This window comes from Mirounga leonina, unplaced genomic scaffold (genome assembly GCF_011800145.1).
Source record: "Mirounga leonina isolate KUSES-001 unplaced genomic scaffold, KU_Mleo_1.0 Mir_154, whole genome shotgun sequence".
NCBI classification, from domain to species: Eukaryota; Metazoa; Chordata; class Mammalia; order Carnivora; family Phocidae; genus Mirounga; species Mirounga leonina.
This window is the reverse complement of record NW_023270389.1, coordinates 53,118,522-53,145,129: the sequence shown is the minus strand read 5'-3', so window position 1 is coordinate 53,145,129 and position 26,608 is coordinate 53,118,522. Positions and strand designations below refer to the sequence as shown.

At 40.3% G+C, this 26,608-nt stretch overlaps 1 protein-coding gene across 1 annotated transcript; it reads right to left on the bottom strand.

The window, feature by feature from the left end:
• Positions 1–4,223: 4,223 nt before the first annotated feature.
• Positions 4,224–26,116, bottom strand: LOC118014519 (zinc finger protein 620-like). The gene is made up of 3 exons (XM_035010897.1): positions 25,986–26,116; positions 10,993–11,402; positions 4,224–4,342 (listed from the first exon to the last, which is right to left on the bottom strand). The coding sequence occupies exons 1-3, from the start codon at positions 26,114–26,116 to the stop codon at positions 4,224–4,226; spliced, it is 660 nt and encodes a 219-aa protein (XP_034866788.1).
• Positions 26,117–26,608: the final 492 nt, after the last annotated feature.

The following is a 26,608-nucleotide window of genomic DNA, read 5'->3' as shown; positions in this document are numbered from 1 at the left end:
GTCCTGTGAAGAAAGAAGGCTTAGATTCCAGTCTCTAGAGGCTCAAGGGCCTATTTTTTTTTTCTTTTTCACTTATTTGAACAAAGTCTGGAGCCTGAAACCTACCTCCTTCACTTAATATGCTCTGTACCTTAGAGAAGTCCTTCACACACTCTATGTCTCTGTTTACTTACCTGTAGAAGGGAGGTAATACTAGTGACTGACACCCTTAGAGATCTTCTGTGAAGACTAAATGAACTAGAAAGTGTAAAGCACCAAAACCAGAGTCTAGCACATAATAATCACTCAATTATCTGCTATTGCCTTTATCATTATCACTGTTAATTCTGTCCTCCAAAAGAAAGTAACTTTTTCTTGGAATTTTTGACTGGGACTCTATTATTTTATTTTATTTTATTTTATTTTATTTTGTCCAACCCAATGAAACTGCTTGCATGTTCTGTGATAGAAAGCCCTACACTAAGCCACAGATTCTTGAGAAATCCTCAGCCTGGTCAGGCTCTGGTGAGAATAACTTCCTTTGTACTCCCTGTGGTTGCTCAGGAAATGAGAGAGGATTTGTAGAATGTCTTCCCTACTCTATCCAATTATGGCTTTATTTCTTGTCAAAGAATAAAGTGTCTTCCCACATGCTCACATCCGCAACTTTGAGACATTACCCAAGACAAGTCAGAGCAGCAGCTCTTCTCCAGATGTGAGCTCCTACTTGGGTAGCTGTATGCATTTTTTTGATTCTTGAGGATAGAAAAATCTCTCCAGAAACAATGCTTTGATACACTAAAAACTGTAAACTCATTTCCTCTCTCAGGTGGGTTCAAAGCATTCCCTTAAGTTCACAAGTGTGTTATGTAATGTGGAAAAGCAAAAAACATGTTACATTCTTTTGCATCTCACCAAGATCCATGTGAATGAAGTACACTGACCTCATGCTTTCATGCAAAGTCTTATCAATACCAGAGCTAATTGAGTCAAAGGGTGGAATGCACCACCCAAACGCTGAAGTGGGAAGTGCTTGCAGCGTGGTTGTTGTTGTTGTTGTTGTTTTTTAAGATTTTATTTATTTGACAGAAACACAGCGAAAGAGGGAACACAAGCAGGGGGAGTGGGAGAGGGAGAAGCAGGCTTCCTGCCGAGCAGAGAGCCCAATATGGGTCTCAATCCCAGGACCCTGGGATCATGACCTGAGCCGAAGGCAGACGCTTAATGACTGAGCCACCCAGGCACCCCTGCAGCGTGTTTTGATATCTAGCCTGTCTTTGGCTGAGAACCTTGAAGATCACCCATGCTTATCCTTCTGAACATGGACTTCTTTTCCTTAACAATCTTCTGAAATGGAAACTTCTACAGGACACACATAAGTGAGCTGTGTATTCATAGCTAGCTGGTGGCTCTCTGTGTGTTCTACCCATCATGGTCATCATCCTGGTTATGTTCGCATCTTCTTTCTGTCCTGAGTCTCCATTCCTTCACCCATCCTAGTTATCTATTGCTATAGGCTGCCACAGAATCAAACAATCAAGCATCTATCTACAGAGCCCACTTAAGGGCCAAGGACTATGTACCTTCTGTTGTCCATGTAAAGGAATTCTGTGATGTAGTCCCTTTCTGTGCAGTTTGAAAGACAAAGTGAACACATCTGAAGCAATTAAAAAGCTATAAGGTATCTAAATCATAGTGCATACTTCCCAGATGTTCCCCCAGAGGGACATCCTAAAGTAAGGGAGCTCTAGGTTTGCTTTAGATGTGATGGGAAGGACCCAAGGAAGAGGAATTCAGCCAAACCTTGGAAGACTAGCAGGCTAGAGAAAGAAGGCAGGAAGGCTGTTCCAAACAGTGGGAATTAAAAACACAAAAGCCAAAGTGTACAGAGCAGGTATGTGGGACTGTGGCAACGGGGTGAGGGACAGGGAGAGACTAAATGACAGAGCAGCATATTTTAGGAAATTTAATTGCCCTCCCTGGATTCTAGCCATCCTTCCATGCATTGGAGTGTGTTTGTGAATCCCAGGACTTCCTTTGAAAGAGGTAACTGAGAAAACTGAGAGTCTTGTTCAGGGAGTTACCTAGAGTCAGAGGGGAACCAGTGAGCTAGATACTGTGTTTTCCTTCTCCTTGTTAGGGCTGTAGTGAGGGCCTGGCACAGAAAGCTCTCATTTTCCCATATTCCTTTCTCTCATGCCTACTCCACATCAGCACCACCATCTATCATCATGAAGAGCTGTCCACACCAAGAAAGGCATGGGCAAATCCAGCATGGTGCCAACCAGGAACAAAGCCTGATCCTTGAGTGTTAATTTCATGGCCTCTGTCACACTGGTCTGGGGCCCCAAGAGGGCCTCAACTGCTTTCTAGAGAAGTCTTTACCAATTGCTTTTCTGCTTCAAGATTGTAAAACCAGCACTTTTAGCATTATTTTAGTTCTCTTTTAACACTTGCTCAGTGAAAGAAGGCAAAAGAGAGAATTAACTTTCTCAATATTCCCTCTTCCCAGGAAAAAGCACACAAGCCTTTTTCCCCTCCTCACCAACTCAGAATACAAGTTCTTACCTGCTTCTGGGTCCTCATACGATCTGGTAGTAGGGTTTCTATGTATATTTCTCTGGCTGGACTGTGAGTTCTCTGAGGACAGGACACTGTGCTACACGTACCACATTTATCTTTTCACCCCAATGCTTAACAGAATGGCTGATACCTATAGAGCATTCAATAAATGGAAAAGGAGAAAAGACACCAAAAGAGTTTCTAGCCCTCATCCTGGAATTCTTTCTAGGACAAAGCAGATCATGAATGAATGAATGAATGAATGAATGAATGAATGAATGAATGTTTACTCCACCCAACACAATGCCTTTAAACTCTTTAAGTTTAGGTTAACGCTTCCTTTAAATTGAAAAAGACTGGATGTCCTCATTAAATCATCAAGTCTTTTCCAAAGTGGCAACTAACTATAAGCAAGATCTTATGATCACACAGGGTAATTTTACTAGAGAGGAGAGCAGAGGTTAGGATATAGGATTTCATGTATTTATTGGAAAAATAGAATATGGTGATGTCACACAATGAAAGCTTTATGTATCTTGTGTGATGAGGGAAGGGGTCAGGTTACAGGAAATGTGCTAAGGAGGGAGATGAAAGGGTACAAAACACCACATTACCTCTTCACTTGACCTATAATCAAGTTGCACAATTTTGAAGTTACCTCTTTCAACAACAAATCAAGTTGCCACATTTGAGGAAGAGACCCTGTTACTATCCCTAGAAAACTGTTCTTTCCCTCTAAATACAAAGCTTAGCAATTTTTCCAGAAGTTTTCATGCACATCAGGCTGAAGTCATTTTTCTCTCCCGCAAAAAATGTTCTATAGAGAAGACAGAAAAATGAGCATTTTAAAACTGGCTGGGGGACTAGAGGAGGAAAATAATAAGACACCATGTGGGCATATTAAGAAAATATGTGTCACAAATAAGTTGTAAAGAAATAGCTATTCTGTCTTTGAAGAAATTTCTTCAAGTTCCCTGAAATGTAGTCAAAATAAAGCTGACAATTTGGTGGCCTTTTCTAGAGATCTACTGTGCAAACATTGAGAAAATATCCCCAAGGTTCTTGCATGGCTTTCTCCAACAGGGTCATTACCTTATCTGTCTTTGGACCTTAGTATTTTTTTTCACCAGCTCAGGAGGTAACTGAAAATAATTTATCTTGTTCAAACTTGTCCCAGTGTTTAAAAGGACACATCATATCTCATATTTAGGTCAACTGGCAATTCTGCCAAGAAAACAGCAGACCATCACAGTGGCAAGAGAATATCCCCAAAGCTAGAGACCACAGATGTGCCCTTTGGCTATCATACCACAGCAGAGCCCTGATTCCCATGCTTTTTAATATTGACTTGCCCCACCCCTGCCACACACACACAGTGCATTCATACAACCTGATCTCTACTTCCTCCTGGGAGCCTTCCCCGGCTACCCAGGTCTCACTCATCTCTCCTTTCTGTAAACCACATATCGATGACAATACTCACTTTGTATTTAATTATCTGGATCTTCTAGGGTTTTATATAAGTACTTTCTGTCTCCAACCAAAAAGCAAAGTCCTTGAGGGTCAGGGACTGTGCTTATATAGTACTTCTCTTGAGACCCTCACCTGGTCTTTGCATTGTGTTGAACTTGTCCTAAGCATAGAGAAAGTAATGGTTGGTGAATTGTTCTATTTGGAGCCTCTCATCCTGCAGGTCTGTTTAGCATCCCTGTCATAAGTGAAAATTTTTCAAATATAATGACTTCTGGAGTTACTAAGAGAAAAGATATAGTAGAACTTAGCATCATTTTTTCTAATGCAGCTAAAGAAAAAGTGACAAAACAAATTATACACAGGGGAAACTATGGGGATGTTTCTCATCTGGTTTTATCTTCCTCACTGGATTATACTTCCCATGTCATGGACTGACTATGTCAATGAGACTCAAAAGGCCAACAAGTTATCCTAGGACTTCAGAAAGAAAAGAAAACAAAAACAGATATCCTTCCTCAAAAACTCTGGTGTTAAGCCCCTAGGTGGGAGACTTGATGTCAGAAATCATGTGAAAACTCCATTTCCTGGTGATTGCAGACCTGCTCCATCAATGAGAGATTTCCAAAGGACATATCTACAGCTTGATATCCCTTGTCTTGCCTTCAAATGGCAAGCTCCTTCAGGCCAACACTCAGTTCTCATTCTTTTGCAATTCCCTCAGTTTCTCTCAGAGGCTAGTTATGTGGTACTCAATAAATACTTGATTAAATGACACTTTCAGTTGTGATTTTTATTTCAATTACCAGCATGTATCATAATAGTTACTCTCAGTCTAGGCAATAACTCTTCTCCCACCAACATGGTATCTTTTTTTTTTTTTTAATTTTATTGTGTTATGTTAGTCACCATACAATACATCATTAGTTTTTGATGTGGTGATCCACAATCCATTGTTTTCGTATAACACCCAGTGCTCCATGCAGTATGTGCCCTCCTTAATACCCATCACTGGGCTAACCAATCGCCCCTCCCCCCTCCCCTCTAAAACCCTGTTTGTTTCTCAGGTCCATAGTCTCTCATGGTTCATCTCTCCCTCCAATTCCCCCCCCCCATTTTTCCCTTCCTTCTCCTAATGTCCTCCATGCTATTTCTTATGTTCCACAAATAAGTGAAACCATATGATAATTGACTTTCTCTGCTTGACTTATTTCACTTAGCATAATCTCCTCCAGTCCCAGCCATGTTGATGTAAAAGTTGGGTATTCATCTTTTCTGATGGCTGAGGAATATTCCATTGTATATATGGACCACATCTTCTTTATCCATTCATCTATTGAAGGGTATCTTGGCTCTTTCCACAGTTTGGCTAATGCGGACATTGTTGCTATGAACATTGGGGTGCATATGGCCCTTCTTTTCACTACATCTGTGTCTTTGGGGTAAATACCCACTAGTGCAATTGCTGGGTCATAGGGTAGCTCTATTTTTAAATTTTTGAGGCACCTCCACACTGTTTTCCAAAGTGGCTGTACCAACTTGCATTCCCACCAACAGTGTAAGAGGGGTCCCCTTTCTCCACAACCTCTCCAACATTTGTTGTTTCTTTCCCTGTCCATTTTTGCCATTCTAACTAGTGTAAGGTGGTATCTCAGGGTGGTTTTGATTTGGATTTCCCTGATGGCTAATGATGATGAACATTTTTTCATGTGTCTGTTAGCCATTTGTATGTCTTCTTCAGAGAAGTGTCTTTTCATATCTTCTGCCCACTTTTTGACTTGATTATTTGTTTTCTGGGTGTTGAGTTTGAGAAGTTCTCTATAGATCTTGGATACCAGCCCTTTATCTGTAGTGTCATTTGCAAATATCTTCTCCCATTCTGTGGGTTGCTTCTCTGTTTTGTTGACTGTTTCCTTTGCTGTGCAGAAGCTTTTTATCTTGATGAAGTCCCAAAAGTTCATTTTTGCTTTTGTTTCACTAGTTTTTGGAGATGTATCTTGAAAGAAGTTGCTGTGGGCAATGTCAAAGAGGTTACTGCCTATGTTCTCCTCTAGGATTTGGATGGATTCCTGTCTCACATTGAGGTCTTTCATCCACTTTGAGTTTATCTTTGTGAATGGTGTTAGAGAATGGTTGAGTTTCATTCTTCTGCATGTGGCTGTCCAATTTTTCCAGCACCATTTATTGAAGAGACTTTTTTCCATTGCATGTTTTTTCCTGCTTTGTCAAAGATTATTTGACCATAGAGTTGAGGGTCCATATCTGGGTTCTCTATTCTGTTCCATTGGTCTATATGTCTGTTTTTGTGCCAGTACCATGCTGTCTTGGTGATCACAGCTTTGTAATATAGCTTGAAATTGGGCAACATGATGCCCCCAGCTTTGTTTTTCTTTTTCAACATCTTGGCGATTCAGGGTCTTTTCTGATTCCATACAAATTTTAGGATTGTTTGTTCCAGCACTTTGAAAAATGTCATTGGAATTTTGATCAGGATGGCATTGAAGGTATAGATTGGTCTGGGTAGCATAGACATTTTAACAATGTTTATTCTTCCAATCCATGAGCATGGAATATTTTTCCATCTTTTTGGGTCTTCTTCAATTTCTTTCATGAGTGTTCTGTAGTTCCTAGAGTATAGATCCTTTACCTCTTTGGTTAGGTTTATTCTGAGGTATCTTATGGTTTTTGGTGCTACTGTAAATGGAATTATTTCTTTAATTTCTCTTTCTACAGTTGCATTGTTAGTGTATAAGAAAGCAACTGATTTCTGTGCATTGATTTTGTATCCTGCCATATTACTGAATTACTGGATGGGTTCTAGTAATTTGGGGGTGGAGTCTTTTGGGTTTTCCACATAAAGTATCATGTCGTCTGCGAAAAGAGAGAGTTTGACTTCTTCTTTGCCAATTTGAATACCTTTTATTTCTTTTTGTTGTCTGATTGCTGTTGCTAGGACTTCTAGTACTATGTTGAACAACAGTGGTGAGAGTGGGCACCCTTGACGTGTTCCTAATCTTAAGGGAAAGGCTCTCAGCTTTTCTCCATTGAGGATGATATTCACTGTGGGTTTTTTATAGATGGATTTTATGAGTTTGAGGAATGTTCCCTCTATCCCTATACTCTGGAGAGTTTTAATCAGGAAAGGATGTTGTATTTTGTCAAATGCTTTTTTTTGCATCAATTGAGAGGACCATATGGTTCTTCTCCCTCCTCTTATTAATGTGTTCTATCACATTGATTGATTTGCGAATGTTGAACCACTCTTGCATCCCAGGGATAAATCCCACTTGGTCGTGGTGGATGATCCTTTTAATGTATTGTTGGATCCTATTAGCTAGGATTTTATTGAGGATTTTGGAATCCATATTCATCAGGGATATCGGTCTGAAATTCTCCTTTTTGATGGGGTCTTTGCCTGGTTTGGGAATTAAGGTAATGCTGGCCTCATAGAATGAGTTTGGAAGTTTTCCTTCTATTTCTATTTTTCGAAACAGCTACAGTAGAATAGGTATTATTTCTTCTTTGAATGTTTGGTAGAATTCCCCAGGGAATCCATCAGGCCCTGGACTCTTGTTTTTTGGGAGGTTTTTGATCACTGCTTCAATCTCGTTACTGGTTATTGGCCTATTCAGGATGTCAACTTCTTCCTGTTTCAGTCTTGGCAGCTTATAGGTTTCCAGGAAGGCCTCCATTTCATCCATATTGCTCAGTTTATTGGCATATAGTTGTTGATAATAATTTCTAATAATTGTTTCTATTTCCTTGGTGTTAGTCATGATCTCTCCCCTTTCATTCATAATTTTATTAATTTGGGTCCTTTCTCTTTTCTTTTGGATAAGTCTGGCCAGTGGTTTATCAATCTTATTAATTTTTTCAAAGAACCAACTTCTAGTTTCATTGATCTCATCTACTGTGTTTCTGGTTTCTAATTCATTGAGTTCTGCTCTAATTTTAATTATTTCTCTTCTAATGCATGGCTTAGGCATTGTTTGTTGCTTTTTCTCTAGTTCTTTAAGGTGTAGAGTTAGTTGGTGAATTCAGGATTTTTCTATTTTTTTTGAGTGAGGCTTGGATGGCTATGTATTTCCCCCTTAGGACCGCCTTTGCAGTATCCCATAGGTTTTGGACCAATGTGTTTTCGTTCTCACTGATTTCCATGAATTGTTTAAGTTCTTCTTTGATTTCTTGGTTGACCCACACATTCTTGAGTGGAGTGGTCTTTAGCTTCCAAGTGTTTGAATTTCTGCCAAATTTTTTCTTGTGATTGAGTTCCAGTTTTAGAGCATTATGGTCTGAGAATATGCAGGGAATCATCTCAGTCTTTTGGTATCAGTTGAGACCTGATTTGTGACCCAGTATATGGTCTATTCTGGAGAAAGTTCCATGTGCGCTCGAGAAGAATGAGTATTCTGTTGTTTTAGGATGGAATGTTCTGTAAATATCTATGAGGTCCATCTGGTCCAATGTATCATTCAAAGTTCTGTAAATATCTATGAGGTCCATCTGGTCCAATGGTTTCCTTATTGATTTGCTGCTTAGATGATCTGTCCATTGCTGAGAGTGGAGTATTGAGGTCTCCTACAATTAACGTATTGTTATCAATATGACTCTTTATTTTGGTTAACAGTTGGCTTATATAGATGGCTGCTCCCATGTTGGGGGCATAGATATTTACAATTGCTAGATCTCCTTGTTGGATAGACCCTTTAAGAATGATATAGTGTCCTTCTGTGTCTCTTATTACAAACTTTAGTTTAAAATCTAATTTGTCTGATATAAGAATTGCTACCCCAGCTTTCTTTTGAGGTCCGCTGGCATGGAAGATGGATCTCCATCCCTTCACTTTCAGTCTGGATGTATCTTTAGGTTCAAAATGAGTCTCTTGTAGACAGCATATGGATGGGTCCTGTCTTTTTATCCAATCTGCACTGTGCTGTTTTACGGAAGCGTTTAGGCCATTCACCTTGAGAGTGATTATTGAAAGATATGAATTAATTGTCATCATGTTGCCTGTGAAGACATTGTTTTTATAGATTTTCCCAGTAAATTTCTGTTGTAGATCACTCTTGGGGTCTTTCTCCTTTTATAGAACCCCCCTTACTATTTCTTACAGGGCCGGCTTAGTGGTCACATATTTTTTCAGCTTCTGCCAGTCATGGAAGCTCTGTATCTCTCCATCCATTCTAAATGAAAGCCTTGCCGCATAAAGTATTCTTGGCTGCCTGTTCTTCTCATTTAGTACCCTGAATATGTCTTGCCAGGCCTTTCTGGCTTGCCAGGTCTCTGTGGATAGGTCTGACGTTATTCTGATGTTCCTCCCTCTGTATGTAACTGCCCTTAAGATGGTTTCCTTGGTTCTAACTGCCCTTAAGATGGTTTCCTTGGTTCTAAGATTTGCAAATTTGACTATTACATGCCGGGGTGTTGGCCTGTTTTCCTTGATCTTAGGAGGGGTCCTCTCTGCCTCTAGGACTCGAATGTTTGTTTCATTCCCCAGATTAGGGAAGTTCTCAGCTACGATTTGCTCAAATACATCTTCTAGCCCTCTCTCTCTCTCCACTCCCTCTGGGATTCCAATTATTCTGACATTGGAATGCCTCATGGTGTGACTTATTTCTCTGATTCTATTTTCATGGATTCTGAGTTGTTTCTCCCTGGCCTCCTCTTTTCCCTTTTTATCTATTATATTGTCCTCCAGGTCGCTTATTCTCTCTTCTGTCTCAGTTACCCTAGATGTTAGATTATCTAGATTGGATTGGATCTCATTGATAGCATTTTTAAGTTCTGCCAATTCACCTTTTATTTCTGCCCTTAGAGACTCTATGTTGCCATTAATTGATTTTTCCATTCTAGCCATTGTCTTCACAATTGCTAGCCTGAATTCCATCTCCAACATCTTGGTTATATCTGCATCCATTTGTAAATCTGTGGCATAAGTCATAATCTCTGAGTCTTTTCTGTTTTGGGGGCTCCTCCTCCTAGTCATTCTGTTGATGGGTGTTTGAGGGAATGTATAGAGTTGAAATTATTGACCAGAACCCAAGCAAGAGGCACCTGTTTTCTAGGGACCTTAGGGTTGCTGGCCTCTTGTTTTCCCAGCCTGTCTTCTGGGGGAGGGGCCTGCCACGCTGTCACTCAGGCAACCCTGTTTGGGCGGAGTTGACCTGCGCCCTTGTGGCGGGAGATGGGCTCAGTGAGAATCAGTCTTTGGGGCTTTTGTTCTCTGGCGCCTTTCCCTGGTGGCTTTCCATGTCTCGTCCATGAGTCAGAGCAGAAGAGACCGTTTCCAACCCTCTGCCTCAGAGCAGAGAGACCACAGTCTGTTCTTCAGTGAGCCCTCCAGGCCACACCATCTCCATTTCTGTCTGTGCTGCTATAAACTGCAGCGTCCTGGGTTGTGTGCCCCTCCGCAGTGCACCCAGTCCTGCCTCCAGGTCAGGGCATGTCTCTGCCCTTTGTGCTTCTAAAACCGCCAGCCGCTCCCAGTTCACTGCGTGCGCGACTCCACCGCTCCGGGTTTCCACCCTGGGGGCTACAGTTCACCAGTGAGACCCTGGCGCTCTGGTTTTCCATCTGGGGGGCTGCAGTTCACATGCACGTGACTCCATCGCTCCGGGTTTCTGTCCCAGGGACTGCCCTAAAGTCCTTTCCCGATGCTACCGGTCTGCCAGTCTGTGCCCCGTCCGCAGTGCACGAGGGTGTCACTCACCGGCAGTGTAGGATCCCCATGGCCATGCACCCTCCTGCTGCCGTTTATCCTCTGATATCTGCCCGCAGAATCATGGCTCCCCGCTTTGTACCTCAAAACCAACTGCTGCGATATTCTGTTTGTAGAGATCCAGATCTTCTTACATCTCAGGCTGGTTTCATGGGTGCTCAGAGTGGTCTGGTAGATATCTAGCTCAATTCCGGGGACCAGCTGAAATAGGGTCCCCTACTCCTCCGCCATCTTTCCCCTCCCCCTCAAGGCTTCTTCCCAACGTTTAAAATTAAACAGTTCCTCTCCAGTATGGCTTCTCTCCATTTCTACCACACTGGGTGTTTTCCCCTGCAAAATATTATGCTGAGACACTGACCATTTGGTATTAAGACAAATCTCCCAATCTATTGCAGCCAGACTCTTGTAGTTCTCCAGCATCACATTTCTGCACAGCCTTCTCTGAGTTTGATCCAGCAAAATCCACTTCTCCTGGGTGAATTCCACAGCCACATCCTCAAAGATCACTGGGTCCTGAGAATAATTTGTCAGACACCTGGTCACTATGCTTTCCTCTTCTGACTTCTCCTCACAAAGACAGAAAAAAAAGGTGACCACAAGAGAAAAGATCAATGGCTGGCATCCTGTGGGTATGACAGTAAAACCTCCCTGAACCCTTCTTGTTCCCAAAGTCCTTCAAGACAGTTATCTGAATTTAGTGGAGATAGGTCAATCTCAATTCCTCTTGATTAAGTAGCAGTGGAGTCTTGCCACATACCATCAGTCTTTAAGCAACAGGTAGTAGTCAGCTGTCATGAAGCATCATTCATTAGTCAGCTCTCGAATTTCAATAACTGACATCCAGAAGTGCACTGCGTGCCCGCCGGCAGGAAACACAACTGCCAGGCTGCAGGGGGCGGGGGTCGCAGGAGTCGGAGTCACCACGACCAGAAAAGGCCCGGCCAGCACGGCTCGCCCCGGGGCTACCGTCACCGCCCCCGGGGACCCAGCCGGCCCCGGCCCTTGGAGGAAGGGACCTTCAACCCTGCGCCTCCCCCTTGGGATCCTTCCTTCCCTCGTAGGCACTCCAAGGCCGGCCGCTGAGGGTAGGACTTCCCTTCAGACACGGGAGTCGCGTGCGGCCCCAACATGGTATCTTGAAAGGATTTCATGCCTTAGCTAAGGTTTATAATCTGGATTGATGAGTGAGCTAATATAGCAGAATGGTGAAGTGTTTGGTCTCAAAGTCAAACCACCTGAGCTTGTAGCTTGACTTTGTTACTTATTTCTTGTGTGAATTTGAATGAGTTTTTTGTTTGTTTATCTTCTCTGCATCTCAGTTTCCTTACTTGGCATGGATTTGTTATGAGGATTAGGTGAGATAATCCACATAAAATACTTGAGATGGTATTAGTTATTCTTCTTGTCTAGCTCCAGAGGGTATGTCAGCCACCTAGACATACCTTGTCTGTACTCTGAATTTGGGGCCTCCACTCTGAAACCAGACTCTTACCCACCTTACAGGCTTAAGGAAGGTAAACATCACTCCCTCCCACATAGCCATATGTGGAAGGACAGTGAACACCCTGCTGCACTGTGGAGCTGGAGCAGAAAGCAGTGCATGTGGACCAGAGTTGCCAACTTGCCCGAGTTCAAGTGAACATTGATGAGCCAAGACATTCTGTGACAACATGACAGCAGCTTGTATTTGTTTCCTCTTTCCTTGCTGCTTCCTTTTCAGTGAAACTTTTGTACAAAACAGACCACTGTACAACAAAGAAATTTCCAGGCCCTCAAATGGTTTGTTTCTTAAATGTTACCTGATCAGACCAAAGTTCAGTACAAATACTTGGAATTGTATAGGACTTTGGAATGTGTTGTGATCAACATGACTGATGAGAACAACTTAGGAATTAACTTCTTCAAGTGGGTGTCAAAAAATTATCTTATTTCTAATTCTGAGACTGCTATCTGGAGAACTTCCTTCTTGGATTACTTCCTTCCTGGATTTGGATTTCCCCCTGATAATCTCTGAAAAATAATATTCATCCCCACTCTACTGTCAGAGTCTGTCTAAAAGCACTTCAAGAGTTCCCCCCAAACAGTAGGCAAAGGCAAAGGAATAAAAACCCTTCCTGGTTTGATAGGTTCTCAAACCTGTCTTTCTATGTTTCCATGATAAGCCAATTAACAAAGAAGTTGGATGATTTTCTTGCATCAAAAACAAAGAAAATCCAGAAAGAGAATCTTATTATATGAAGAAAGACATTGTTTAATATGGATTAACTTTTAGGGTAGGATAACTTTAGGTAGGAATTATTTTGTTAAAATTTTTCTGTGACCTGAGTTAAGATTGCAAAATGCAAATCTTAAATTATCCTGAGAACCCTTCATACGGTGTCAGTGATTTTACAACTCTCATCTAAGTCCTTTTGACTGTTTAATCAGAAAAACCTAAATTTGTCCAATCTCAGAAGTCCCCAAGAATTCCAATACAAATATTTACTTTTTAATTGAAATATATTTATCATATAATACTGTGTAAGTTTAAGATGTACAATGTTAGTTTGATATATTTATATATTATAATATGATTGCCATTGTACTGATAATTAACACCTCTATCATGTTACATAATTATGCTTTCCTTTAAGAAGTTGGAATAATTAAGTTCTAGTCTCTTAACAAGTTTGGTGATTTTAATACAATATTGTTGTCTATATTCACTATACCATGCATTAGATCTCTAGGGTTTATTTACTACTCATTGCAAGTTTGTACCCTTAAACATCTGTCCTAATATTTCTCAAGTCATTCTTCACCACAGATGAGAGACTAAGTCTTATTAGTGAGGACACAATAATAATAGCAAGTGGCATCCTCACATATCACTTTATAATTTATAAATAAGTCATTTCATATACATTATCTCATTTAATCCTCACAACACTGTGAAATAATTATGAGAGATATAGTTATCCCAATTTTTATACATGAAGAGGACAGAAAGAAGAGGAATCAATAGAGATGACAGAGAATGGATGGCCACTCATAATTTATCCACCCATTCTTTCAACAACCACTAATGAATAATTATATGTTTCAAGTTACAAGAGGATATAGCAATAAACCAAATATTTATAAAACCTATAGCTTAATGAAAGCAACTGACAGTTAAAGAGATAATAAAATAAGATAAATGTTGGGATATGGATCTCTGAGATCAAAAAGCAGAGACCCCTACTTTAAAGGTTACAGAAAGCCTTCTTAAGGAACTTATATTTCAGCCAAGATATAGGAAAGGTAAGGAGTTAGCCAGATAAAGTGGAAGTGGGGATGAGTAGTCCTAGAGGAAGGAACATCATGTCCCAAGGACCAGAGATGAGTGATGACAAATAACGCTTACCACAAAACCAAAAGAATTTTATCATGATGGAGAAATGCAAGATGGAAAAGGAACAAGATGAAGCTGTAGAGTTAGAAAAAGCATGAAAGTCATATGGGACTTTATTTATTTTAAGACCAATGACAAAACAAAAGCTAAGGCAGCATAAAAAACTAGGAAAGTAAAATATTTTGGAGGTCAAGGACCAAGGAAAGCTTCAGGAATATAGTCAATGATATCCTAAAAAGAAGTCAAAGAATAAGAGAACTGAGAAGAGGCCACTTGAGATATCATGGATGACCTTAACATTTTCAGTTTGGTGGTAGAGGAGGAATACAAGCTCCATGTGTGATTAAAAGACAAGGAAGTAGAAACAAATGTTGTGTAGACTATGGTTTGAAAAGTTCAATTCCCTTATTGCTAGAGTCGGTCGCAGGGTCAAAGAAAGTTTTTCAAGACCGAAAAATTTAAACATGTTTGAAGGCACAGGGAAAAGGTTGAGGATAAAGGTAGAAATTAAAGATGTCATTAATTCATTGAAGATTATGGACGTGGTAATATACAGCATACTAACTATAGTTAATAATATTGTTTTTTAAAAAATATTTTATTTATTTATTTATTTGAGAGAAAGAGAGAATGCACAAAAGAGTGCATGAGCTGGTGGGGGGGTGGTGGAGGGGTAGAGGGAGAGGGAGAAGTGGGGTCCCCACTAAGCAGGGAGCCCCACACAAGGCACGATCCTTGGACCCTGGGATCACAACCTGAGCCAAAGGCAGCTGCTTAACCGACTGAGCCACCCAGGCGCCCCTATAGTTAATAATATTTTATTGCATATTTGGAAGTTGCTAAGAGAGTAGATCATAAAAGCTCTCATAACAAGGACAAAAAGCATTGTAACTCTGTATGGTGATGGATGCTAACTACACTTATTATGGTGATCATTTTGCAATATATACAAATATCAAATCATTATGTCATACACCTGAAACTAATATGTTATGTCAATTTTAAAAAATTAAGGAAATAGGATACATGGGAAGAGTTAAAATGAAATGCTCAGGGGGCGCCTGGGTGGCTCAGTGTGTTAAACGTCTGCTTTCAGCTCAGGTCATGATCCCAGGTTCCTGGGATCGAGCCCCACATCGGGTTTCCTGCTCAGTGGGGAGCCTGCTTCTCCCTCTCCCTCTGCTGCTCCCCCTACTTGTTCTCTCTGTAAAATAAATAAAATCTTAAAAAAAAAAAAATGAAATGCTCAGGTGAGCAAGAAGGCTCAGAAAAATATCTGTGTACATGTTTTTAAAGCCCAAGTACCAAATCCAATCCTACCTATTTCCCTCTCCCTGGCTACTTAAACTATAACATTCCTGAAATGCTGTGTCTTTTTATCATTTGGTCTCTCTGTAGCGGGACACTTTCATGTTGGACCCAACTTACTTATCTTCATCTTTGAGATGATGTTTAAGATGATGTTAAGAATTGTTAAGTCACATATCCTTGAGATATGGAAAGACAACCTAGAAAATAAGTTCTGGCATATGAGGATATTCTTCTCCATTCCCATGAAAAGGGGAAGTGCTCATATGCAATAAATGGGTATGGAAATGTCTTCAGAATTTGAAGTGAGATGAGTCAGGCTGTTGTCTTTCATCACTTTAGTAACCAAAATGGCAAGTTCTCAGATCATCAAAGCATTGACAATCAACAAGGAGAAACCTCTCACAAGCATTTGCAAAGTAAGCCACCCAATGACGGTTGTGCCGTCAACACCCACAACACACACACACACACCCCAAAATTCCAGCAATGGGGTTTTTCTTAGACATTTCAAGGGATTATGGAATCAGATACCCTGGAAGATTGCATCTCAAAGTATTTCAAGACCTCTTACATCTATATGTGTGGATCCTCCTAGGCCGACAATGGAGAAGTAGAGGACAAATCTATCCCTTATGCAGGCTATAGGCAAAGAATATTGAAAAGAAAATTGATCTATTTGCAGATGCTGCAGAGCTGGATAACAGGACTCAACCAGAAGAATCACCTAATATTCTAAATATCCTCAACATATTCAAGCTTTGGGCCAAGACCAACAGTGTGAAATTTAGCTGGCACAAATCTTAATTCCTGCATCTAAAGTAAATACCATGACTGCATTTGAGCAAAGTGGAGGCAAGCTATGAAAAAGATCTGGGTATTTTAGTTGATCACAGGTTTAAGATGACCCAGTATAGCTACTAGAGACATCTAATGACACTTTAGACATACTAAAGAACAGTGTCTTCACTGAGAGAGCAAATTACCTCCCCATAACCTTTACAAATCAGCCCCATTCTGAAGTGCTTTATTCCAGTTTAACAACTGGACTGTGAGCAGGGGTAGGACAGCCATGATCACATTTATATACCAATCTGCAGTATTCACATCTTTAACATATTCTCTAATATTGATTTTGATCCCCATAATCATCCTATGAGATAAATGTTATTACATCCATTTTTATAGATGGCAGAGCTAAAGTTGACCAAGGTAGCATGGTTTATAAGTGACATAGCCAAGTCATTGACTCTTAGACTTCCAGTGTTTCATCTGTACCATCCTATAACAACTGTGATGTTTACCCGAAGGAGAGAGACTTAGTGATTCATGTTAGCACTCTTCAAACATTGGAAGGACCATTATAGGAGTTAATGGATAGATGTTAAGAGAACTGGATATGAGTAAAGGCTAGATGACTGTCACTGAAGGAGTAGAAAGGTGAAGAAGGAGAATGGAAGATAAAGCCCATGTAACTAAAAGGAGTCAGTACACTAAACTGTATTCCCTAGTAAAACTTTCTGTTTTAAAAAACACTTCAAAGAAAATTCCTGAACAAGAGTTTGTGCAAAATTTTCCTTAACTCTCATTTTCTCTAGAAAATTTCCTCTATTTTTATTATGAAAGCAGAAGTGGAAAAATGGGAGGGAGAATGCATTGAAAGTGACTCTAGAAAAGGAACCACTGATGGTACCACCTCCCTAAAACTTTAGGATTACATCAGCAAAGCCTTTTATGAAACATACCAATTCTTCCCACTCCATGTGAAGGAAGACAGAGAGTAAAGTAGAGACGCTAATCTTTTCCCAAGACAGTGTTTGGATCTAGCAGAAGTATATCCTTTCACACTCAAAATTCATTCTAGTCCTTCAAAATATCATATAAAATATCAAGCCAATTTCTGCTATATCTACCTAAATCCAGTAATGGAGAATGTCAAGACATAGTAGAAAGAGCACTGAACCAGTAGTCAGAAACTTTGCTTCTAATTCCAGTTCTGCTAGGTACCACCTGACTGGCCTTGGGCAAGCTTACACTCAGGTTTACATTAGGCAATGGGGCTGTCAAGGTCTGTAGCACCTCATATAGGACTTATGAGCATATACTGTGTAACAAGGATTAAGAGTGCATGCTTTAGCATCAGACAGCCTGATTTTAAAGCAATTCCCTGCCACTTAGATGTCTCGCCTTGAGCACTTCACTAATTTTTTCTAACTTTAGTTCCGTCATATGCTAGTTAAAGTTATAGAAATGAAAATGCATATGAGAGCCGCCTGGCTGGTTCAGTGGGTGGAGCATATGACTCAATCTTAGGGTCATGAGTTCAAGCCTCATGATGTACATGAGATTATCATGTACATTTCCAATGAAGGTAGTCACTGGTCATTATACTTATATTTTTGAGAAGGCAGATTTCAAAAACTTCAAAGAAAGTTAAATAGAATTCAATGAAATATAATTGGGAGAGGGACAGGGAGTGGACCAAGAAAGTTGGGAAACTATGAGAAAGAAATTGCTGACACTACAATAGTGTACCACCCAGATGAGTAAGTAAAGAAAGCCATATGGAAGGAGATATGTGGCTATACAAACAGCTTTTCTGATGGGCTCAGATCCAAAAACATATAAATTAAAGATGAGAGATGGGGCATATAACCAAGACAATTTTAAAACAGTGACACAAACCTCCCAGAATAGAGGCAGGAACACTTGCTTTCGACCAAAATGAACTAAGGTGTGTGAAAAAACATTCTGAAGCAAGAAAAAAGACTGCTTTATTTGTGTTTTGTTTTTTGCTTGTTTAAAGAAGACTAACAAGAAAAGAGTAAGAGCTTGATTCCTTGGGGATAATATTGTCATATTAACTTGCAAGCAGAGGAACCTGAGTTTCTCAGGACCTGTTTTGCTTTCCTCCAATTTCTGTCAGGAATATTTATTGAGCAGCTGCTATGTGTCAAACATCGTTCCAAACACTGAGCGTTTTATAATGATGTGATATAATCGCTCTTGTCAAGAGTTTGAGAGTCCAGTAAGAAGATAGGCATGCAAATAAATAAATATAAATTATATAATTAAATGTGCTAAAGTAATTATAGTAATGGAGGTGAGTATGAAACCCAAGGGAAACATGACTAAAAAATTACCCAAATCTGCCTGGGTTTCTAGAGGACAATTCACAGAAAGAATAGCATTTAGACTGAGACATCTCAGTTAATGAAATGCTGTACAAACTGGAAAGGATAACAGATAAAAGATAAGAATATACTAGAATTTTCTGTCATGTTGAATGAGTTTAGCTCCATTGATCCTGGTGAATTCTTTCAGTTTGCTAAAAAAAATTTACTAAGATTTCATAATGCCTATCAAATTTTGGAAATAGTAGAGAACCAGAGAAATTCCAGAAGACTAAAAATTAGTAAATATTTAGACTTTCAATTTTAAGAGGAAGGATTCAGTGAAAGACAATGTTGTGGATTGTTTGAGAGGACAGGCTCCAAATTTACACTGCTAAGATGGAGTTCTGGCTTTACTCCTTACTGTTGTGTAACTTTAACTAAGTTATTGAATATCTCTGTTTTTCAGTTCCTCATCTATAAAATGGGAGAATAAGAGGTTCTATTCAAAAAGGTTGTAGTGAGAATTGCATGGAAAGTGCTTAGAAGAGTACCTAGTACATGATAAGCTCTCAATAACTGTGAGCCATTTTATAATTCTACAAACTGTAGATGAAATGGTTGGCCTCACTCACAAGAAAGACTCCAAAATATAAGGTTTAAAGACTCTTACCACAGAAAAGGAAGTGATGATATTTTAGGACGAGGGTGGGTTCTCTAAAAACAAGTCGTTTCAGACCCCCATACATTTCCAGTATTGACCCATGTGTCTTGCCGGCATGGGAAAGGGATTTTGTGGACCCAGAACATATGGATTTTATCAAGGAATTTTTCAACCCTTATAAAAAAGATGAGAAATGCATACAGGTTGATGTTCTGATTGGGCATGTCCTTAACTAAGTCAATGAAAGGATCTTGCCCAGTACCCAGGGAAGGAATGTACACGGAAGGCTTTAGTAATACACACAGATGAAGAACTATGCTAGACACCAGAGAAACAAAATAAAATCATATTCCTATTCTCAAGGAGATTATAATAGATTAGGGGAAATAGATGTTTATACAAATGCTTACTATAATAACAAATATATGTCAACTACTATAGAAGGCAGAGTCGTCCATTCTGCTTAAGTGATCATGAAAGGCAAAGAGGTCCCAGCAGGGAAGATACTTGGACTAGTTTTGAAAGCTGGCTTCTTGACCTTGTTAAAATATTTTGAAAAACACCTCGTCATGTTATTTTAACTACCAAAACTTCAAAATATATGATTGTTCTAATGACAATAGTTCTATCTATTTATTGCTAAAACAAAACTATCCAAAATAGTTATAATTAAAACCATCATTAGTACAACCATGTCTTATTGTTCAGGATTGGAGTTTTCTTAATTTTGCTCCTCTGGCAGAGCCTCCCCTCCCCTCTATTGCTTCTATCACCACAGACCCCCTCCTCACCTGAGCTGTCTTGGTAGCCTCTTGGGTGGCTTTGCTCTGCCTTGCCCACCCATCTTTCACATTGCCACCTGAGCTATCTTCTCCAAAACAGATCCCATCAAGTTGTAAACTCCTAAAATAAAAAATAAAAAGTCCCTAAATAGTAAAGCATAGATTCCTTGGACCAGCTCTACAGCTACTTGGGATTTGGCCTCTTGTCCTGTATCAGCTCCCATCTCCTATTTCCACAAGCCACCTTTGCCAGGCCATGGGACCACACCTGCTCTCTTCCACATTTCTATGCCTTTGCTTGCACTTCTCCCTCTGCCTGGAGGGCTACCTCCTACTGTGTCATCACACATAAATTCAAATACTCCACCTTCTCTCATTTGGCTAGAATGTGTTATTCCTTTATTAGAGCCCTATACTTATCATAAGACTTGCTTCTTTCTTTGTTTCTTTTTTTTTTTAGATTTTATTTATTTATTTGAGAGAGAGAGAGAGCACATGTGCACAAGTGGGAAGGAGGGGCAGAAGGAGAGAGAGAAGCAGACTCCCCACTGATCAGGGCAGGGAGCCAATGCAATGCAAGAGCTTGATCCCAGGACCCTGAGATCATGACCTGGGCTGAAGGCAAATGCTTAACCGACTAAGCTGCCCAGGTGCCCCCCTTGCTTCATTCTCTATTGTATTGGGTGAAATAATGGAAAAAGAACTGGGCTAGGATTTGGACTATCCAGATTCCAATTCCCACATTACTTCTTTTCTTCACCGTGTCTCAGTTTTCCCATTTGTAAATGAGAAATGTGGGATTAATTACAGACAGTCCCTAACTCATGATGATTTGACTTATGATTCTTCGACTTTACAATGTGCAAAAGCGATACACATTCAGTAGAAACTGTACTTCAAATTTTGATCTTCTTTGATCCTGGGCTGGTGATATGTGGGACAATCCTGTCTCACGATGGTAGGCAGGGGCAGTGAGCTGCAGCTCCCAGGCAGCCGGGCAGTCAGGAGGATAATCGACTGATATCATTAACAACCATTCTGTATCCATACAACCACTTTGTTACTTTCAGTATAGTATTTAGCAAATTACGTGAGATACTCAACACTTTATTATAAAATAGGCTTTGTGTTATATCATTTTGCCCAACTATAGGCTAATGTAAGTGTTCTTCTAGCAGGACTAAACTAATCACATTTCTCCATGTCAACCCCTAAGCACATGATAAGTTTATAGCAATCAATTCTGTTTAAAGTGTCTTAAGAAACTTGAAGAACTTGACCTACATTAACTAAAGACACCTGAATGATTGCTCGAGCCTGAGTGGCAGCTGTAGCTGATCCCCCCCCAACACACACTTCTCTCCCCTTTTAAAAACTCCTGCCTACATGAACAGGGAAGGTGGTTTTTTGGGACATTAGTTTGCCATCTTCTCAGTTAATTGACTTTCTCAAATAAAGTTGCTTTCCCTGTGCCAACACCTTGTCTCTTGACTTGTTGGCCTATCATGTGGTGGGCAGATGGGACTTAGGTTTGGTAACAATTTTGGTGAGCCTGCCAGGAGAGTTTGCTCATGGTTAGCTAGCCCAGTGCTGGGAAGACTTTGGGAATGGTCCCTATAAACTTCTAGAACTGCTTTCAACCATGGACCCTCCCTTCATTTTTGAGGTCAGTGTAGTTTACCCCAGCTTTCTGTAGGAGCAAGGAGCCAACCTCTGGATGAGTTCACAGACTCAAATACTGGGTGGGTTGCTGCTCCAGTTTGTACAACTGGAACGCCCTTTCTTTGCTGTTTGTTTCTGTTGCTTGAGGTAATTGGCTAGTAAAATTAGTTGTTGGACTTTTTATCCAATTTGGTTTTGGATTGTCAAGTAAGCAGCTTTTTTGTAATTGTGTGTGATAGTCATGGGAAGTTTAATACCTGTTCTACCTTGACAGGCTGTTTGAGTGCATTTTGAAGAAATAGCCCAATTTCAGATAGTCGTCCATGTCCAAGAAAATGACCCTTTATTGTGACACAGCATGGACACAAAATATACCCTGGAATCTGTGAATGATGGATTTTAAACAGCTCCTTGAATTATCATACTGCTTTGAAATTGGAGTTGTATTGCCAGAGATCTGGCAAAGATGATGAGATTCCCCTGTGTGCAAGCTTTTTTGCTCCTCTATCAGGAGGAGACTAAAAGGGAAGTTGATGGCACAGAGACCAGAAAAAAAGGCTATTCCTCTGGTACTATAAGAAGATGGGGCAATTTAAGGGAGGAAGAAGGCAGGATGATGTTATAAGCTCTAAATCCTTTACCTGTCCTTCCACCCTTGCCTCCTCTAGCCAATTTTCCATCTCCTTTGGCTGAAACACTTTAGCTTCTGGAAACTGCTGGGGCTTTAACTCCTCCTCAATAGGATACCAGGGAAGCACCAGGGCCTGGAGTAGTCTCCCCTTATAAGAACATCAAAAGACTCAATTTGGCTAGGAGAAATTCTAGCCAGAGCAGAGCAGTTCCCTGCTGTGGTATAAACCAGCATGGACAACTGGCCAGATACTTATGGACTTACAGTCCCTTTTCTACTTCAGATCTGTTGAATTGGAGGAACAATAATCTCTCTTACCAGGCTGATCCCCTTGAAATGACTGAGCTATTTACCTCAGTATTTGCAACTTACTGACACTCTTAGGCAGATATTCAAACTCTTAAATATGCTTTCATGGTCAATAAGAAATGATTAGTGATAGAGAAGGCTTGTGAAGAGGCATGCAGGCTCCATTATAGAGGAGCTAATAGAACACCCAGGTTGATTTTGTGGTTCCCTTGGTGGAACCAAATTGGGATCCCAATGACAGGGGAATGCCTGGATTTGATTACTGCAAGAAGTACATTTTTGATTGGTTTCAGAAAGGGGGTTCTTAAAAGAAACCCTAATAAAATACAGGAATTCCAACAAAAATCTAATGAGGATCCCTTTGAGTTCTTGGAGCACATTTACCAAATGTACCAAAAGTATACAGATGCTGATCCTGAGGCACCTGAAAATATTCAGATGGCTAATATGACCTTTATCAGAGTGCTCCTGACACTAAAAGAAAACTGCAAAAGTTGGGTAAAGCATTAGGAATGAATCCATTGCAGCTAGTGAATATAGCATTCAAAGTATACTATGGCAGGGACTAGATACCAAAAAAGAGAAGATGCAAAGAGACAGGGTACCACTTTGTGGAAGCCCTGGGTGGCTCTCACAAATCCGGAGCTCTTTGGAAAAATAAGGGAGGTCCTTTAGTTGAAAATCAATGTGCTTACTGTAAGAAAGAAGAACACTGGAAGAAGAGCTGACCTAAATGAAGAAAGAATAAAAAGGCTAAGGAGGGGAAGGAAAGAAGTATCAAATGATCAAACAAGATGCAGGTGTCTATGAAGAATAAAGGGGCCCAGGGGCTCCCATTGATTTAATGAAGCCAATAGTAATTTCCCCACAGGAGCCCTGGGTAAAATTGACAGTGAGGAGTCAACTAATGGACTTTTAGTAGACCCTGGAGCCACTTATTCAGTTGTCAATACTAAAATAGCAAAAAGTTCTAGTAGAAAATCTCCATAATGTGGATTACTGGGGAATTACAACAAAAAACCTTTATGCAAGCTATGAAATATAAATTAGGAGATCAGAAACTATGACAGATTTCTGTACATGCCTGAGTGTCCCATCACCATAGTTGATTGAGACTTGCTCTGTAAATTGAATGCTCAAGTCACTTTTTCTCCAGGAAAAAAAGCAGTGAAGAATCCAAGTACCTCCTGGACAAGCTTAAAGACTGCTGGAAGATGAGGCTTTAAGATGATTCTGCTGGGAGATAAGGCTTCGACTGCTGACTTATTCCCACCTGAGATCTACGAAAAAGCAAGTAAGGCTGTATGGGCAGATGGGAACCAGGTAAAGCTAAGAATGTGGAACCTATTTCCATCATGTTGAAAGAAGATGCCAAAAAAAATATCCTTTGAAAATGTAGGTTCTTGGAGGCATATAGCCAATCCTCCAAAACTTTTTAAAGTATTGGCTCATTAGACCTTGCAGGTCTTCCTATAATATTCCTATTTTAAAAAGTCATGTTCTCACCAAGACAGCATGGTATTGGCAAAAAACAGACACATAGACCAATGGAGCAGAATAGAGACTCCAGAAATGGACCCTTGACTCTATGGTCAACTAATCTTTGACAAATCAGGAAAAAATATCCAATGGAAAAAAGACAGTCTCTTCAATAAGTGGTGCTGGGAAAATAGGACAGCTACATATAGAAGAATGAAACTGGACCATTCCCTTACACCATACACAAAGATAAACTCAAAATGGATGGAAGACCTCAATGTGAGACAGGAATCCATCCAAATCCTAGAGGAGAACATAGGCAGTAACCTCTTTGACATCAGCCACAGCAACTTCTTTCAAGACACATCTCCAAAGGCAAGGGAAACAAAAGCAAAAATGAACTTTTGGGACTTCATTAAGATAAAAAGCTTCTGCACAGCAAAGGAAACAGTCAACAAAACTAAGAGGCAGCCCACGGAATGGAAGAAGACATTACAGATAAAGGGCTGATATCCAAGATCTATAAAGAACTTCTCAAACTCAACACTCAAAAAACAAATAACCCAGTCAAAAAAATGGGCAGAAGACATGAACAGACACTTCTCCAAAGAAGACATACAAATGGCTAACAGACACATGAAAAATGTTCAACATCACTAGCCATCAGGGAAATACAAATCAAAACCCCAATGAGATACCACCTTACACCAGTTAGAATGACAAAAATTAACAAGGCAGGAAACAACAAATGTTGGCAAGGATGTTACACTGTTGATGGGAATGCAAGCTGGTACAACCACGCTGGAAAATAGTATGGAGGGTCCTCAAAAAGTTAAGAATAGAGCTACCCTATGACCCAGCAATTGCACTACTAGGTATTTACCCCAAAGATACAGATGTAGTGAAAAGAAGAGGCACATGTACCCCAATGTTCATAGCAGCAATGTCCACAATAGCCAAACTGTGGAAGGAGCTGAGATGCCCTTCAACAGATGAATGGATAAAGAAGGTGTGGTCCATATATACAATGGAATATCATTCAGCCATCAGAAAGGATGAATACCCACCATTTGCACTGACATGGATGGAATGGAGGGGATTATGCTATGTGAAATTAGTCAAGCAGAGAAAGACAATTATCATATGGTTTCATTCATATGTGGAACATAAGCAATAGCCCGAAGGACAATAGGGGAAGGGAGGGAAATCCAAAGGGGGAGAAATCAGAGAGGGAGACAAACCATGAGAGACTATGGACCCCAGGAAACAAACTGAGAGTTTCAGAGGGGAGGGGAGTGGGGGAGGGAGTAATAGGGTGATGGGTATTAAGGAGGGCACATTTTGTGATGAGCACTGGGTGTTATATGTAACTAATGAATCATTGAACACCACATCAAAAACTAATGATGTACTATACAGTGGCTAACTGAATATAATTAAAAAAAAGTCACGTTCTTCTGAATACTGTTTTGTCCAAGATCTCTGGGCTATTAATGATATTGTACAAGAAATACATCCAATTGTGCCCAATCCAAACACTCTCCCAACTGCTATACCTGGGAGATATGACTGGTACTTGGTCTTGATTTGAAAGATGCCTTCTTCTGTATCCTGATAGATGAGAAGACCCAACTGTTATTTGCTTTTGAATGGTAGGAACAAGATACTGAAACCACCCACCAGTATTGTTGGACAATTTTATCTCAGAGGTTTAAGAACTCCCCTACCATTTTGGGGGAATTACTGTTCAGAGACTTGACAATCTTTCAGTTGATAGAGGAAGTCCTCTTGCAGAATGTGGATGACCTACTGGTGGTTAGTCCTACTTATGGAAGGTATTTAGAGAATACCATCCTCTTATCAAATCATTTGGCTGACTGTGGATACAAAGTATCCCCCCACATGGTGCAAATTTGCAAACAAGAAGTAACTTACCTGGGCTTCAGCCTGACACAAGGGCAAGAAAGCTTATTGCCCGACAGGAAAAAGACTATTAGTGTGCTCAAAGCATCCACCACCAGGCACCAATTACAGGGGTTCCTAGGCATACCTGGATTCTGCCCCATTTGTATTCCAAATTATGGACTGATAGTTCAGCCCTTATTTGAGGTATTAAAAGGAATGGATGCTGAGCATCTAATTTGGACAAAAGAGGGCCAGAGAGCCTTTGATACTATAAAAGAAAGTCTGCTATCAGCCCCTGTTTGGGGTTGCCTGATCTAAAGACAGCCTTTAAATTATATGTTCATGAAAGACAAGGCATTGGATTAGGAGTATTAATCCAAATGCTGGGGGATCTTCCCCAACCTGTAGCCTATTTTTCAAAACAGTTGGAACAGACAGTCAAAGGATGGCCACCCTGCCTCCAAGCAGTCACTGTAGCTTGTGATACTTTACAGGACGCTGAAAAATTCACACTTGGCCAACCTATAACTGTCTATGTACCTCATTAATGCTACTCTGTTGGAACAGAAGGGTGGATTTTGTCTTACTGCTGGCAGAATGGGGAAATACCAAATGATTCTACTTGATAACCATAATGTGAAATTGCAAGTTAC

Bases quoted from the DNA above. Each gene is read 5' to 3' on its own strand.
- LOC118014519 (XM_035010897.1), bottom strand. From the start codon at position 26,116: ATGGGGCAGAATCCAGGTATGCCTAGGAACCCCTGTAATTGGTGCCTG. The intron at 11,403-25,985 runs GTAAGTTACTTC...ACTGTCTTGAAG, and splicing joins TGTGTCAGGCTGAAGCCCAG to GACTTTGGGAACAAGAAGGG. The intron at 4,343-10,992 runs GTTGGGAAGAAG...CTTTTTCTTTAG, and splicing joins GGAACTGTTTAATTTTAAAC to CTGCATTAGAAAAAATGATG.